At 34.6% G+C, this 17,345-nt stretch overlaps 1 protein-coding gene across 2 annotated transcripts; it reads right to left on the bottom strand.

The window, feature by feature from the left end:
- Nucleotides 1-2,349: 2,349 nt before the first annotated feature.
- eno1a (enolase 1a, (alpha)) lies at nt 2,350-13,528 on the bottom strand. Of its 2 annotated transcripts, none has more exons than XM_079848813.1 (12): nt 13,389-13,528; nt 11,528-11,622; nt 9,454-9,549; nt 8,686-8,744; nt 7,964-8,033; nt 7,662-7,795; nt 6,116-6,338; nt 4,877-5,074; nt 3,663-3,864; nt 3,435-3,543; nt 3,288-3,346; nt 2,350-2,825 (listed from the first exon to the last, which is right to left on the bottom strand). In XM_079848813.1, exons 2-12 carry the CDS (start codon nt 11,610-11,612, stop codon nt 2,762-2,764), a joined length of 1,299 nt encoding a protein of 432 aa, XP_079704939.1. In that variant the 5' UTR covers nt 11,613-11,622; nt 13,389-13,528; the 3' UTR covers nt 2,350-2,761. The 2 variants fall into 2 exon arrangements, with proteins under 2 accessions (XP_079704939.1, XP_079704938.1); XM_079848812.1 differs by lacking the exon at nt 8,686-8,744 and adding an exon at nt 8,386-8,444.
- Between the last annotated feature and the right edge of the window lie 3,817 nt (nt 13,529-17,345).

The following is a 17,345-nucleotide window of genomic DNA, read 5'->3' as shown; positions in this document are numbered from 1 at the left end:
ATTTCCACTGCAGTGCTAACCTTGTCTTGGCAGCTCATCTGAAACTCTGCTATTAGTAATCCCTTACATACTGTGTGTGTCAAGGTATAATGTACATTACAGGTTTTATGGCAACTTTAATCTGGCAAATTCCCTGTTTTTTTAAATCAAAGAACCGAGGCACTGAATGAAGGCGCGGGTTAGTGTGTTGTGGGAGCTTTGAGGATTGAAATATAATGAGGATCTGGATTACAGGAGACAATAAAGCACAGTGTGATTTGATTGTTATCGAATTGTGGGCGGATTCATGCTCCCAGTGGAACAGTGAAAAAAACATAGAATGTGCACTTGCATGCATATTTTCATGCCGATGAGAATGATTCATTTAGTACATCGTAATCACCTAAAATGATAAGCCCTAATAATCACAGTGCATTCAAATCCCAAGACATAATGTTTTATCTTTTATCATATCCGAGCATTCGAGTGATTTTGTATATTAATATGTACTAAAAGTTGATCAGAATATGTATTAGTGAATGTTTGTAAACAGAAAATACTGAAATAAACTACTGGTTTAATCAGTAAAAGGTCTGGTAGTAATTGAACTTTGCTTTAAAGGACTGTTAACTCCAAAACAGAGGAGCATTTATGTAAAAAAAAAAAAAAAAAATATATATATATATATATATATATATATATATATATATATATATATATATATATATATATATATTTGGAGAAACCAATAAATGCTGTTTCAGCAGAGTTATTTTCCGGTAGTACAAGAGAGACTCCTATGAGAGACTCATGGCAGCAAAAAAAAAAAAAAAAAAAAACATTGGCCAAGATTGCGCATTACACTAAAACAACAGCAGAGGGCAGTGTGGAATAACACACAATCTGTACACAGCAGTTTCAGTGGTAGAACTATACAAAGAAAGGTTGCTTTCTCGAAACATTTGAATTATGCATGTATACCGAAAGAGCAAAGTCGCCTCAGGACAAAATCAATCAGTCGTGGAAACAGGAGATGGCAATTGCCAGCTCAAGTGCACAAACCCGTGTCTGTCAGCCTATTCACTGCTTTATGACATACAACCACTGGGTGGCGCTAACGACAGCCGCTCTGTTGTCGCCTTTTATTTATTTTTTTCTTTGAAAATGGTAACACTTTACAATAAGGTCCATTAGTTAACATTAGTTAATGTATTAACTAACATGAACTAACAATGATCAATATATTTGTTACTGTATTAGTTAATCTTTGTTAACGTTAGTTAATAAAAATACAGCTGTTCATTGTTTGTTCATGATAGTGTTCACAGTGCATTAACTAATGTTAACAAATACAACCTTTGATTTTAATGATGTATTAGTAAATGTTGAAATTAATATTAATTAAGATTAATAAATGCCGTAGAAGTATTGTTCATTCTTAGTTCATGTTAACTATGGTACTTAACTAATGAACCTTATAATTGTTACCCTGAAAATACTTGCGATACGTTGATGAAAAACACCTTTCAATTAATTTCAAAGACTTTTCTGTAAAATTTTAAGATTCTATTGTTTGTTTTGCTGAAAGCAAGAGGGGAGACTGATCTCTGCAGTCAGACATAACCTCACCCAGCCTCACCCTCTGCTAATGGATTTGAAAGGGCTTTCCAATTCACTTTGACTATATAATTAATAATTAATTTATATTTTATTGTATTAACTGATCATGTATGTATGTAAGTATTGTAATTTAGCCAACTATTTTTATTTTACTATGTATATTTAAATTTGATATATTAGTGCTGTTAATCACATCTAACACACAAGTTTGTTGTTATATGTGTACATATATATATACATATATATATATTTGTATGTGTGTGTGTATATAATATATATGTATGTGTATATACAAATACAGATACACACACACACACACACACACATAAAATTATATATATATACATATATTATATAAACAAACTTTTATGTTAGATCGATTTGAAAGCACTATTATGTGTGTGTGTATATATATATATAGAAATATATAAACTGCAAATAACAATGTATATACTTTAATATATTATAATTTGCATGTATATATTATATAATTATATTGTATTGTATTATATAATTAAAATAAATTTCATATATACACATTCTCACATTCACATTATTGCAAATGATAAATAAATAATTTAAGACATATTTTAATTTGTTTATATATAGATAGATAGATAGATATATACCGGTATATATAGATATATAGATATATATTGCTAATTAATAATAATATAGTTTTTTTTTAATATACATATGTAAAATACAATTATATTATTTAATAAATAAATATAAACTTCACCCACACTCTTCCTTTTTAATAGGGATAATTTATTTGTTATGCCACACATATAGAACTAACACTTTTCAAAAGCAACACAATACACATACTCGTGCTGCACACTGCGGCGCAGTGAACAACTTCAGCTCTTTCGTAAAATACTCAGTGGAGCACCAGAAACACAACAACTCACAAGAAGCTAAACAAAGATCTCTCACACACAGACACAATTAAAGGACTGATGCTATTTGGATACCAAAGCATGGATGGGGGCAGGGGCCGTCACGGAGAGCAGTGTACTGTGCCATAGACTACAGATCTGGACCTTCGAATACAGCTTTTCCATCTAGTCTCCATTCTACAGGAGCTGGCTTTGCGTGGCGTTTTGTGTAGGAGAGTAAAGCACGATGAGCACACTAAGACCGGTGACGGGCCGCCGCTTCAGATGGGCTTCCTGAAGTTCTTTCCAGCGAAACGAGCCTTGTCACCAAGCTCCTCCTCAATCCTGCAGATGTCAAACATTATCAGAATCAATCTTGGAATTTCACTCCGTTTAAACAACTTAAGAAGTACAGACTGGGACTTAACGCTAGTTATTATAGTTGCTTTAGTAAGACAAAACAATGCAGAAAAAAGTAATCACAAAAAGAGAAAACAAAAGTTTGAGGACGGTAACATTTTTCAAATGTTTTTGAAGGAATTCTCTTGTTCACCAAGGTTGCATTTATTTGATAAAATTTTTTGATTTTTTAACATTATAAATGTCTTTACTGTCAATCAATTTAATTGAATAAAAGGATTCATTTCTTTGGAAAAAATCTTACTGACCCCAAATCTTTGAAAGGTAGGAAATTTTACTATGCAAAAATATTTTACAGCATAATGCAGCGATTGCCCAATCAGAATCAAGTATTCAATCAGAGGGCATTTAAGAGTGCAATAATAATACATAAACGCAAAAGCTCACCTCAGCAGCTGATTGTACTTGGCCAGGCGCTCAGACCGGCAGGGAGCACCAGTCTTGATCTGAGGGGAAAATGAGACAATTTACTTTTTGATCCCATACACAGCATTGGCCGGCCATAGATAATAGGGTGTTTGGCAAACCATGTACCTGGCCAGTGCAGAGTCCGACAACAAGGTCAGCGATGAAGGTGTCCTCTGTCTCTCCAGAACGGTGGCTGACCATTACACCCCATCCATTAGACTGGGCCATCTTACAGCTAAACAATGGAAAACCGAAACAAAAGACGTTACATACAAGATCAAATGTAGTCAAATTTGAGTTAGTTCTTATTTAAAAATATCCACAACCATCGTGTGAGATATTAGAAACACTCACGCCTGAAGGGACTCGGTGACTGAGCCGATCTGGTTGACTTTGAGCAAAAGGCAGTTGCAGGCTTTATCAGACACAGCTTTGGCGATGCGCTTGGGGTTGGTCACTGTGAGGTCATCACCCACCACCTGGATGCTAGTGCTGGCAGTGAAGTTGCTCCAGGCCTCCCAGTCATCCTGGTCAAATGGATCCTCAATGGAGACCACTGAAAAGCAAAGATGAGACTTGATTGATTTGGGCTGGAGCTGAAGTGACCACCTGGCACATATCAATCACAAAATCTACATATTTGTTTGGAAATGTAAACAGGTGGGAAGTTTTTTAATTTATTTTTTGAGATGTCAAAATATTGGCTCTATTAGGTCTTGCCGTGTAAACGCAAGTAAAGAGATCTGTGCAATGTTTACTTTAAAATATTTCAGATATGCTTTTAAAGTAATTAAAGCCATTATTTTTAATACGTAAATATTTCTATTTCTATTAAACTTTTTAAATAAAGGATTTTTGCAGTTTTGCAAAACTGGTATAAAGAATCATGAAATGGTACTGGTAATTAACTACTGAAATTTTGAAATTGTGACAAACCTCTTATGCTTAGGCTGCATCAAAAATACAGTAAAAAGTATTATTGTGAAATATTATCACAATTTCTTTTGTGATATATTTTAAAATGTAATTTATTTATGAAATGTAGATTATTCTAATCTAAATAAAAGTATTAATTTCTTAATAGAAGTAATAAAACCTTACTGACCAAAAACTTTTGAATGTACCCTGCAATACAATTGTTTCATGAATATAGACCTACTACAGGCAATGCTGTATCCCGGGAACTGGTCTCAAGGGGGTTAAATCACCCCTGCCGAGACACCCCTTCAGCACGGTCTATGTCATTCACTGCTGGGTCTTTTTTTAGAAGATCTAAAGATACCCAACATGCATGAGGGAGGAATTTGTGTTTGGGTAAACATACTTAGGCAAGTAAAACGTGTGTTTTTGGTAACACTTTACATAAGGTTTAACATAAGTTAACATAAGATCCTTAACTAACAATTCATATTTTTCTATATTAAAATTTGTTAATGTTAATCTATATACTAATTTATCACAAAACTTGTCTTCAGGTCTGCACAAAGAAGTTGTCACTGGCCAGCTGAGGATTACAGTGGAGTATCACACTCTAACACATAGTATCACTAAAGATCAGGGCAACTGACCAGGATAATCTTTAACAAAGCTCCTGTAGAGGTCAGCCAGTTGGTCAGGGCTGATATAACGGCTGGGGTCATCAGGTGATTTGAAGTCCAGGTCGTACTTGCCACCCTTGTAGAACTCAGAGGCGGCCACATCCATGCCGATCACAATCTTGTCGGTGTAGCCGGCTTTGCTAATGGCATTCTTCAGCAGCTCCAGAGCTTAAAAAGAAAAATTTTAGGTTAAAATGTTATCATTCATATATAAAGCAAAGTTTATGTTTAGGGTTTCTCATACAGGAATAAAAACTACATGTGTATAGCACGTCATACTGCAGACTGTTAACTTCCCAAAGGTGTTTCATGTCAAATGCCCATTTACAACTTTAAGTGCTCAAAACAAATCATTAATATTTCTATAGCAAAAAGATGAGTTCAGGCACTGATTTGTTCTTTTATTTAAACTCGAGGATCTATCATCTCGAGGATATATTTCATGGTGCTAACTTTTGGATTCCTGACTAATATTTTAGGACAACTAAATTAACATTGAGATAAAAAAAAAATAATACTGGTAAAGAAGAGGATAAATATTTACACATTCAAAGAGCAAGTAATTCAGTTAAATGTGAAGAACTCTACATTGTTTTTCTCTTAGATGGGCAGATGGTATGACTGATTCGCAGACAGCACAAAGGTCATGAGCATTCCCAGAATTCCCCAGAGACTGAGCCACAGCTGCATAACTTCACTAGTTTCAATTCAATTATAGCAATGCACAAGATCTTAAAATAAAAACATTTGTTTTTTAAAGGAAAGAAATAAGTTTTGAAGTATAAGTTTAGGTAATGATTCACAGTAACTCAAGGATTTTGTTGTTCAAATGGTCATGTTTGTAAACTCACTTATCTATCATCAAGATAACAGTAATCTCTGACTCCTCAAGTTATCTCTGTGTCATCTACAATCAGTCTATATTATACCATATTGTTTATCAGTACATATCTGTACTAGTTTGCTTGCCAGAGGCTAACAGGATGAATTGATTTTAAATATATGTATTTTCTTAAATAGTTACCTTTAATTCCCCAAGTTTGTTTTTACCATGAATATGTTTTATATTTATGGTGTTGTTCTGTGTAAAAATATGGGCTATTTTACATCAATTCATAGTCCTGCAGCATTTACATCCTTAAAAATCTGCTCCATAAAAATGTAAGGCATTCTAGATCTAAACTCCCTCATGAAACTCCAGAATCTCACCTTCTTTGTTCTCAAGGATGTTGGGGGCGAAGCCACCTTCATCGCCCACATTGGTGGCATCTTTGCCGTACTTCTCCTTGATGACATTCTTCAGATTGTGATAGACCTCAGCACCAATGCGCATGGCTTCTTTGAAGTTGCTGGCACCGATGGGCAGGATCATGAACTCCTGCATGGCCAGCTTGTTGCCGGCGTGGGAGCCACCGTTGATAACGTTGAAGGCCTTTGAAAACAGACAGTCTATTTATATTGTGCCAGAGTTTGCATACTTCAGTATTGTTTATGGTACATGGGAAATTTATTCCAGACCTGAACAATCAAGCATGCACTAATTCAGCAATTTTGGCTGACATAAGCTGAATGTATTTCAACTGAAGCAATATAGAATTTTAGGCATGTTTCCATCCATGCAGAACTGGAAAAAAACCCCAATTTGTTACAAAGCGTGACAAAATAGTGCAAAAGAGAAATGGAAGTTCTAGCCACTATGACTCTTTAATTGAAAGTAGCTATGTTTCCATCCAAAGCTGCATATTCAACTTATGTGCAAAATGGGAATATCACACAAAATTCAAGCAATTTCAAACCATTCCAGCTCAAGTATATTGGATCCGTGCATTAGCTCTTAAAGTGACAGCAGCCTATAAATAGGCTATCTGCTGCTGTGTATGTCATTAATGTTAATCAAACAACAAAACAGCTTTAACAAACATTACTCTATATAAAATTTATACAGTGAACACTAGTGTTATTTTACATTTCGACCTAATTATTCTATTTCTGCACCTGAATACTACAGTTAGACATTAATTTATTTGTAACATTGTTATATTGTATTTATCTAGGCTTGAAATTATTTGTTCTTATTTTTTTCACTGACTGTTCACTTTCCTTTTATAATGTTTGAACTTTATTAGTTAGGCTAGTAGTTTTTGCTGTGGTATTGAAGTACTTAATGTGTTGCTTGAAGTAATAAATGGAAAACAAAGTTACATTTGCCCCCCACCCCCAATTCTTGCTGATCGGAAAAATTATCCGATCCGTGATTCAAAAACCGTAATATGATCCGAATTGTGAGATTTCACATCCACTTTTGAGGCCAATTCACGTAAGGTTTTTGTTGCGCATCGAGAGATTTATTCGGTAAATGTGTTTACATCGTAGGCTATGCACTTGTCGTCTTATCGGATAAAAAAATGTATCAGCCATCAATTGAGTGCATGTTTTTTATGCAATTTTTTTTAATTTATGCATTTTTTGGCATCTCCATCCAGCATTTTTTAATGCGATATCCCAAAATGCGCACAAAATTAGGTGGATGGAAACATAGCTAGTGATAACTTATTAGTGGTTTAGAGCGTGCATACAGACGCTTTGATAAACTTGATGTAAACATGACGAACTAATACAAAAATTCCTTTAGGTTTACTTAACAAAAAAGTGATATCCCAACATTTGCATAAAATAGGTGGATGGAAATATCAAACATTGTAATGTAGAGCAGAAAAGACTAATAATTATTCTGTTTATTCTTCTGAGTACGTACAGGGACTGGGAGAATGACTTCTGGGTTGCCAGCGAGGTCTGCGATGTGGCGGTAGAGGGGGACGCCCTTCTCTGCAGCACCAGCCTTGCACACAGCCAGGGAAACGCCCAGGATGGCATTTGCACCAAACTTTGCTGTGGATTCAAGAGAGCACATTCATTAAAATAATGGATGCATATTTCAGAGTCTTTATAAAATAGCTGTGATAAATAACACTTTCATTTCATAAATACATTCTGTTATGGCAACTAAAGGAATTGTAATGATAAAAAAAAAACACTTAATCATATTAATATGCTTACACTTGTTGTCTGTGCCATCCATATCAAGCATCAGCTTATCAATCTTCTCCTGCTCCAAGACTGAAACGCTCTGTTTAAGCACAAGAGATTAATTAATGACAATATTAATCATTCTACAAGGAGTATGATGTCCACACAAACTTAATTTAGCTTAGAACAAATGCAACGTTATGGCATTCACAGCATTGTGAGATTAGGGGGAGGGCTTTATCTTTATAACTGTCTTTAGAAATGACTAAATTCTAATATTCTATCAAACATTAGTTAGTGTTCACAACAAGACACTTACCACTTCAAATAATGGTCCCAAACTTATCTAATTCTCTCAAATAATCTTACAGTACTTGTCTTGCATATTACGAATAACCACAGCTCAACAACAGTACACATTATCATGTTAGTCAAAGAACAAATATTCCTACCTGGCTAACCAGAGCAGGTGCAATTGATTTATTGATATGCTCAACAGCTTTTGAGACACCTGCAGGGACACAAGCAGACCATCACTGACCCAGGCCAAGGAGTGGATGAACATGCAGAGCAGACATGACTAGATGATCACAGAGCAGGTAAGTGCTGTACTGTCAATGAGAACATCTGTGATCACCTACAAATACCTGCCGTGGTTAGTCATCAAAGCAAACCCAAACGCTCATGCTGCTTCTGTGCTATATCAAAAGGGGTTAAGTTCCTCACTTCAGTTAATACACACGCTAATTTACCTGATTACACAAAGCAGGTGCCAAGAACTCATTTACATATTTAACAGCTCTTTTCACCCCTGACAGAGGAGAAAAGACGGCAGAAGAAACAGAGGATGAGAGAAGAGGAAAAAACTGCAGTGCCAATGGAAAGACCATTAAAAATAAAAAACTGTGAGGGAATTATATATTTCAAAGAAATTAAGAAATGAATGTTTAAAAAAATAAAAAAATAAATAAAAGTATATTCTGAATTTCATTCAGATTTTTACTGGATGGTTATTATGATATATGAAATAAACATTATATTATGCACATTTGTATAATATTACAAAATGAGTTTCACAAAGAAAATTAAATTAGATTTTTATAGGCACACTAATTTTCAAATTTATTATTATTAATGTCAAAAACGGTTGTGCAGCTTAATATTGTTGCAGAAACTGTTTTACATTTTTCTGGATTCTTTAATGAATAGAAAGTTCAAAGAACAGAATTTATTTGAAATAGAAATCTTTTATAATATTATAAATGTCTTTACTGTCACTTTCAATCAATTTAATGTGTCCTTGCTAAATGAATATTAATTTCATTCTTACTGAATAGTTTTGTGTATATTTCATTATTTATATTTTAATCTAATGCATTTCAAAAACCTTTAACAATATACAATGCAATAATGTTCAAAAACTCCTCAAACATTAAAACTTGAATAATTTTTTTTATACTGTAAAGGATAGAGATGCTTTGAAATACAACATCTACAAACTGAATATCTGAAATACCAACCTTTGCCCAGATAACGTGTCTTGTCATTGTCGCGGAGTTCAAGGGCTTCATAGATGCCAGTGGATGCGCCGCTGGGCACTGCAGCTCTGAAGAGGCCTGTTGAACAATAAATATGTATAACCATTCACAGGTTTCCTTATTCAATGTACATGTACAAACAACTCTGCTGATTTTGCTCAAATAAATCTGTTTCCAGAATTCCCTACTAGAAACACTGAGGAACCATCAGGGTACCATATAAGGAATGAAAGGACACACCTCCTCACCGCAGAAGCAGAATCACAATGTATAGAATCTCTGCATACCGCCAGCGGATTACACATATATATATAGTGCTTAAAGGAAAACAAAACTAATTGATTGATTAAACAATTGATAAAAAGCATGAAGCCTCAAGCCTATTTTTTATCAACTACACTCAATGTAGGAAGTGTTGTCGAGGGGGTTTCCTCTTGTGATGTAACCGACTGAGAGAAAGGTTGAGGTTGGCACACGTGCACTTCATGATGGCACATTTCAACTCCAAGTGTGGCAAATCTGCACATCCATATTCAATCAGCTCGGCTTGCCAGAGCGAGCAGACGAGTCGACTGCCAGAGCGTGCAGATGAAAACGGATTTAAAGCTTAACCAGAAAAAAAAAAATCAACTATTACATAGCGATTTTGTACCCAACCAATCATTTCCACCAAGCAACAGTAGAGTACCCAAACATACAAAATAAGAAAACTAAGTAGAATAATGCCTAGTTCTCTTTGTAGCATATCTGTGTTAATACACTGATCCAATCATTATCATATCAAATGATTTGCCAAATTCTTAAAAATTGTTAAAACAATTTAAAACAACTCTAAGCTATACTTTAGGCTGTATTTTACCAGCCCAACCTCACACTGTTTAATCAAAACACATTCATTAAGCTGCGCTCAAATACACACAGACACATTAGATCTGGGTGAGTTGTCTGCACTTCATCTGGGACAGAGAGTAGTACAGGAACATTGGCAAAGGATGAATATACATTTTACACGTTAGTCCCTAAAAAAATAGCACCTTCATCTTACACAGTGAAGTATGTACTAGCTTGGCAGTGTATGCCAACTCCCTCTCTCTCTTCAATACAATCTGGCAGGAGAGACATTCTACATATTTGCTCACTTGCCAGCCTCAATCTTTCAAAATGGTCACTGAATATAATTAAATCTCTGGGCATAATATGTTAGAGGCCAAGACACTGCCTTGTGTTAGACTAGAGTGCAGGGCACTAGACAAAAAGCAAGTTCTAAAATCATGTATATACTTGAATGTTGTTGTGAATGAGCAAAACATTAATATGAGAATAATGGCAAAGTCTTAACGTACACCATTAAAAAGCTTTTTTTATGTTTTTGAATGAAGTCTCTTATGCTCACCAAGGTTGCATATATTTTATCGAAATTACAGTAAAATCAATAATATTGTGAAATATTATTACAATTTAAAATATAAATATAGTCTACTGTCACTTTTCATCAATTTAATGCATCCATGCTAAATAAATTCATTTCTTTTAAAAAGAAATCCTGTGTTCATGTGCAAAGCACCACCATACAGTAGCAATGCAATCCAAGTGGTATGTATTACTTTGGCTATTTATAACCACCTACCACCTGATATGTCGACTCTGGGCTATTGGACTCCAACATGAGGGCCTGAATAGGCAGGGAGCCATTCAGAAGCTCACCCATGTGAAACTACCACCGCATTCAGACTCTACGCCCCAATAACATCGCATACAATGTCAATTACTGTCGCTTTGTATTGATGTTGGACATGTAATGGACTGTTCTGCACAGCAGTTGAAGAGACAGTTTGTGGGCAATGCATTTTATCTCTGAAATGGTCTCAGTTTTATATTTGCATGTCAACCTTGCAAAATGGATGAATGGATTAAACGTCCTGAAAGAAGGGTCAGATCAATGTATAATATATGTAATTAATTATTTTTTGAGTATTAAAAAACTATTTGTGGTAAATAATACAATGCAAAATGCTTGAAAATGTTAAAAGTGCTTGACAATTTGATTATTACAAACCTTTCTTAGTGTAGAGATCAACCTCCACAGTGGGGTTTCCACGGGAGTCAAAGATTTCACGAGCGTGGATCTTCAGGATAGACATGGTGCAGTTTCTGAGAAGAAAATAACATGTTAAGAACATGAGGAGCTGATAGGGACATCAGACAATCATAAAATAACACAAATAAGGCTGGAGATGCACTATATACCGGTACCATATTGGTATCGATATCCATATCAAGTCATTTTATATTTAGGTTACATTTAAATTTGAATATAACTAACACAGTTTAATATAATAATTAGCAAAACACAAAATAAATATCCTTTTTTTTATTATGTACACTAATGTTGTGATGCCTAAGTTCACTTCACAGTACTTTATTTTTATTATAAATAGTATTCATATTTATTACAATTAGTTTATTCTATAAATTGCATATTTGGTCAAAGCTAATCCCACTGAAGGCCTTGTGGTGATTTCCCCACTAGGAAATTATTACTCTACTCCAAATTGAGTCAAAGATGAAGAAGGTACTGTTTCACCATGGTGAATTCCCCACTAGGAAATTATTACTCTACTCCAACTTGAGTCAAATGTGAAGAAGGTACCGTTTCACCATCAGCATAAACTCCTATTATGATTTGGAGTTTCAGTTGATGCAGTCACCAGAGGATTTACAGATTCAAACTGAGTAATCCACCCCTTTTTGACAGTCAACATGAGCAACAGGCAGCAAGATTTGAGAATAAACTAACTTAATGACATGCAGTTGACTAGCTCCCTCTCCAGCCAAGAAAAGCTGAGCCTTTCGGCTGTCAGCACCTGTTCACCTAAAAATGCAGCTGTACTGGACATTTGGAAATATGAAGTAACACTTGAATCAGCTCAAGCATGATGCCGTTGAAGGGTTAATCAATTAATCCGGGACACTAATCATCCATCAAATGAATTAATTACTTGACCTTCTTTAAAATAATTAGTTTTCTGAAAGGATTTATTTGACTCATCTAGGCAAACATTAATACATCAAAAAACAATATTTTCATTGTTAGACCAGGATGTCACAAGAAAACCCTTTCCCATGAATATCACAAGACTCATTTCCTCATCATCACCATTTCCTGCCCAGTCAACATGGTGTGCTAACATATAAAACCACTTCATTTGGACCAATGGAAAATCCTGTAGCCTTAAATGTCTGTGGAAACTTCCCACTGGCCACAACACAGTGGGTTGGGTTATCTGAGACAGACAGTAACAAGTGCCAGGCCTCCTGTGTCTGCTATGGGTCGAGAATGTGTTGCTATCAATTTTAAGACTGATAATGAGAATTACATTCAATTTAGCTTCAAATTCAGGACTTTAAACATGGTAATGACCATTAAAATGGGTTTGGTGATCTGTCACTACATTTCATTCAGTCTCAAATAAATCTATTTGCAACGTTTAAAAGCTACAAAATAAATAACAGCAATGTCTCCCATTTAAAAGCCTTTCCGATATCCGATGTCAAACTGGGACTCGTTTTAGTTTGCTGTCAAAAGACCAGCTGTAACCTAAGACGAACTACTTCCAACATAAAATAGCCTTTTATAATTTTGAATGAACCTGTTTAATGTAACCTAGATCACAGATGTATCTATTCTTAAAAATAACTCACAAGTGCGTGACATAAATGTTGCAATGTTAAATTTAGATAACAGTAACTGAATACTGAGATTCTAGAGGACGTCACCGCACGACAGCATCACCTTCAATATTGCATAACTCGGTCGAACATCACGACCATTGATTTGGCACATCTTAATTATCATGACAAATGTTTCTAACTGCTAAAATATAGAAGCTACAACAAACGCCCTTAATTCACCTTACCTTATCTGGCCTAACCAGTGCAAGGGAAGTCGAATGCTGACCGTGGTGCAAAGCAGAGAAGGCAGAAGGCTGATGGAGTTGCGCACTGTTAAATGTTGAGCATCAGGAAGCGGTCAGAGCGAGCGCGCTTCTCGCGCTGTGATTGGTCAGACGCGCATCACGCGGCACGATAATGAGATTGCATGGCAAAAGGCACGTTTTCAACCGGCAAGACTCCGCCTTCGACAGGGATGCGGAAATTTTAATTCATTGATTAAAAGCTTTTATTTATTTTATCTAAAGGCTATGGATTAAATGTACTTGACGTTATGGAGGATATAAGTAGTGGATGTTGTGTTTGAAGCTTTTTGCATCGAGTATTCTCGTGTTTTATGGTGGAAACTGGTGCATTGTGGAGTACGTGCAGAGCATCACCTACTTCAGTGATGCGTCATTGTGAGCGTGCACATGAGTGAACAGAAACTGATTGGACATGGCAGCTTTTATGTCATTTTGAGCTCAGTTTACATTGTGATTTATAAAATTATGTACATTCGATTGCACGCTAGTTTCAAATGGTATATTGTTCATAATATTAACAATGATGATGATACTATCTTAAACTATGTTTGTATATATAATTTGAACTTAAGTTAAGGGTGTTGTTTAAATGATAGCCTACTATAATTCATTTGATAGCTGAGATCTTTTTGTTTTTTCATTTTACTTTTTAGCAATTATCTTTGTAAAATAGAAAATAAACTTAATTAATTTTCTCAATCATCTTATTTTTTAAGTGTATTTAGATCATTACTTTCTATTTTATGTATTCAATAGGGTAACATATCATAATATATGAAGGGCACAGGGTGTAAGAATTATCATTTACAACCAGACTCATTTTCAATGTCATCTCCCCATCTCAAACGCACACGATGGACCAAGTGATGCTGTGCGATTTCTAGCTACAACTATGGCAGCCTCGTTCATTGAATGACCTTGAGCAACATTACTACTGCGCCATCTTCTGGCTGCTGATAGGACAGGCACTTCAAACGGAATAAGCAGTATACAATAGTGAGTTTGTATGAGTTTTCAGCTATATTTTGTGACAAAATCCACACTACTGTTCTAAAGTTTGGAGTCTGTAAGAAAACAGTAATATTGTGAAATATTACTACATTATTTCTATTTTAATAAAGATGAATTTTCAGCATCATTACTCCAGACTTCAGTGTCACATGATTCTTCAGAAATCATATGATGATTTGGTGCTCAAGAAACATTTCTTATTATTATCAATGTTAAAAACAGATGGGCTCCTTAATATTTTTGTGGAAACCCATGAATAGAAAGTTAAAAGAAAATGGCACTTATGATATAGAAATATTTAGTAACATTATTTGAATTTATTGTCACTTTTGATCAATTTAATGCATCCTTTGCTGAATAAAAGTACTAATGTATTTAATAATTTAAAAAACTTTCCTGAAACTGTTAGTTTTATAATAATATTTTTAAAGCACTGTTCAATAGTTTGTCATTGCAGTCTCTCTTAGGCTATTTTGTGTCCAGTTTCTCCACTTCCCTGGAACAACTTGTAAAAACATGTCTTGACAGCTGTCATCAACTGTGTCTATGTCTGTTAAACATCTTTATTCATGAGTAAAACATATTTGCTCTTCATTCAGGATAAGACATAGGGTTACACTTTATTTTAAGGTGTCTGTGTTACAGTGTAATTAAGCATTTAAGTACTGTGTAATATAATTAACTACGTGTACTTAGGGTTGGGGTTTGGTTTAGGGTAAGTTGCATGTAATTAGGCATAATTTATAGTTAATACTATGTAAATTCATGTAACATGTGTAACAATGAAACTGCAAAATAAAGAGTTACCAGACGTTTGATTTAGCTAGAAACTTGACAAAAGTTCGAGTGATTAGAGTCTGCTACCAGCTGCCCTGTCATCGGTTTTGCCCATGCTTGCCATAGTGTTGATATTATTAAAAAAACACCTGAAATGCGATTGTGACATTGATTATTGCCTAAACCCACAGTAGAAGCTTATCTGATAAAATGAAATAGTCACACTTGTGTAATACTGATTTACGAAATTATTTCTGCAACTCATTAGGCCTAGACCATTGTTGTTATTATTATTATTTTATGATCTAAAATAAATCAGCTTTTATTAGGCTACTGATATATTCATCTCATGTGTGCATATTTTAAATAGATTTTAAATAGATGTTAAGGGTAACCCTTTGAACTTACTATATTTGAATTTACTGTCACTTTTGATCAATTTAATGCATCCTTTGCTGAATAAAAGTACTAATGTATTTAATAATTTAAAAAACTTTCCTGAAACTGCCCTGAAATAAAGGATTTGGGTGCTTGCTTGTCATTGTGTTTGGGAGATTTACTTGCATTAGTCAGACCCCTAACCAATTCTCTCATTACCCTGAGTTACAGATCTAACACTGAAATTTAGTTTTTATTTCAAACCACTGAAGACTGACAAGGCTTGAGGCAATAGAACAAAAAAAACATCTGTTGTCTTATACTGTAAGTGCTGTAAAATACTGCAATAGCCATTTTCTAAATTCTCCTTTCAATTATGCACCAGGCAACTGACAAAAAAAAAAAAATCACACTGGCATTTGGATAATGTACCTGTTTTTCACTTTATGTCTTTCACTGAATGTTCTTAAGGACGCAACATTCATCAACATTTTTATCTCTGCACCTTTATCTGTTTGTGTACCCTTATTTCCCTATACCCCTTGCTAGATGTATAGATTTGGATGAATGCTGTCTTTTTGCTGTTCTAATTTAGGAACTGCCAGGTTTGATGTCTTGTATAATATCCATATGTTCCCTTGCTGCTATAATCTAAAAAAAAATAAAAAATAAAAAAAAAACCTGGAAATTGCTTCACAAATACAGAAAAATACCACATCTGACTGTCAGTTAGATTTAGTAACATTGATGTTAAAAGCATGTCACATTTAAATCTATAAAAAAGCACCAATGTCAGATTAAGATCAGAATTTTTTTAAACCTTTTTGATCTGACAAAAACCAGTCCCACAGTGGATTTCTGCACCTCATTTCACTTTGTATTTAGGTAAAAGGTACATCTTGATCACAACATGTTTTCCCTCATTGCAAATATGCTACTATTATGGCTTTTGCAAACTCCATACATGTTTCCACAGAGGTCTATGAGTAATGGACAGTACGAGGAGCTCTTGACATGACTGACTGGAGCACCTTTACTTCATTATCAGCTACTAAACTCTAGAGTCTTCAAAGTAACCTTTGACCTCTCTCACTCACGAGTACCTCGTTTAATCACTGCCTGGCCTCTTTGAAGTGGATTCCACATCCGATAATTAAAATAACAGTGTTGGGACATCCAAATACTTTTGTCTACCAGATTTTTTTATTTCATCGTGTATTTGTTTTACTTCATCTTTAGAAACAGCATATTTCCACTGTTACTTCTGTAAAATATTTTCAGTAGGTTCAGTGCTTTGAAATAAAAATGTCACAATGTTAGTTTTATAATAATATTTTTAAAGCACTGTTTAATGTATTGTTTGTCATTGCAGTCTCTCTTAGGCTATTTTGTGTCCAGTTTCTCCACTTCCCTGGAACAACTTGTAAAAACATGTCTTGACAGCTGTCATCAACGGTGTCTATGTCTGTTAAACATCTTTATTCATGAGTAAAACATATTTGCTCTTCATTCAGGATAAGACATAGGGTTACACTTTATTTTAAGGTGTCTGTGTTACAGTGTAATTAAGCATTTAAGTACTGTGTAATATAATTAACTACGTGTACTTAGGGTTGGGGTTTGGTTTAGGGTAAGTTGCATGTAATTATGCATAATTTATAGTTATTACTATGTAAATTCATGTAACACAATGAAACTGCAAAATAAAGAGTTACCAGACGTTTGATTTAG

Source organism: Squalius cephalus (assembly GCF_949319135.1).
Source record: "Squalius cephalus genome assembly, chromosome: 18".
NCBI classification, from domain to species: domain Eukaryota; kingdom Metazoa; phylum Chordata; class Actinopteri; order Cypriniformes; family Leuciscidae; genus Squalius; species Squalius cephalus.
The sequence above is the reverse complement of the archived record's forward strand: the minus strand, read 5'-3'. Positions and strand labels throughout refer to the sequence as shown.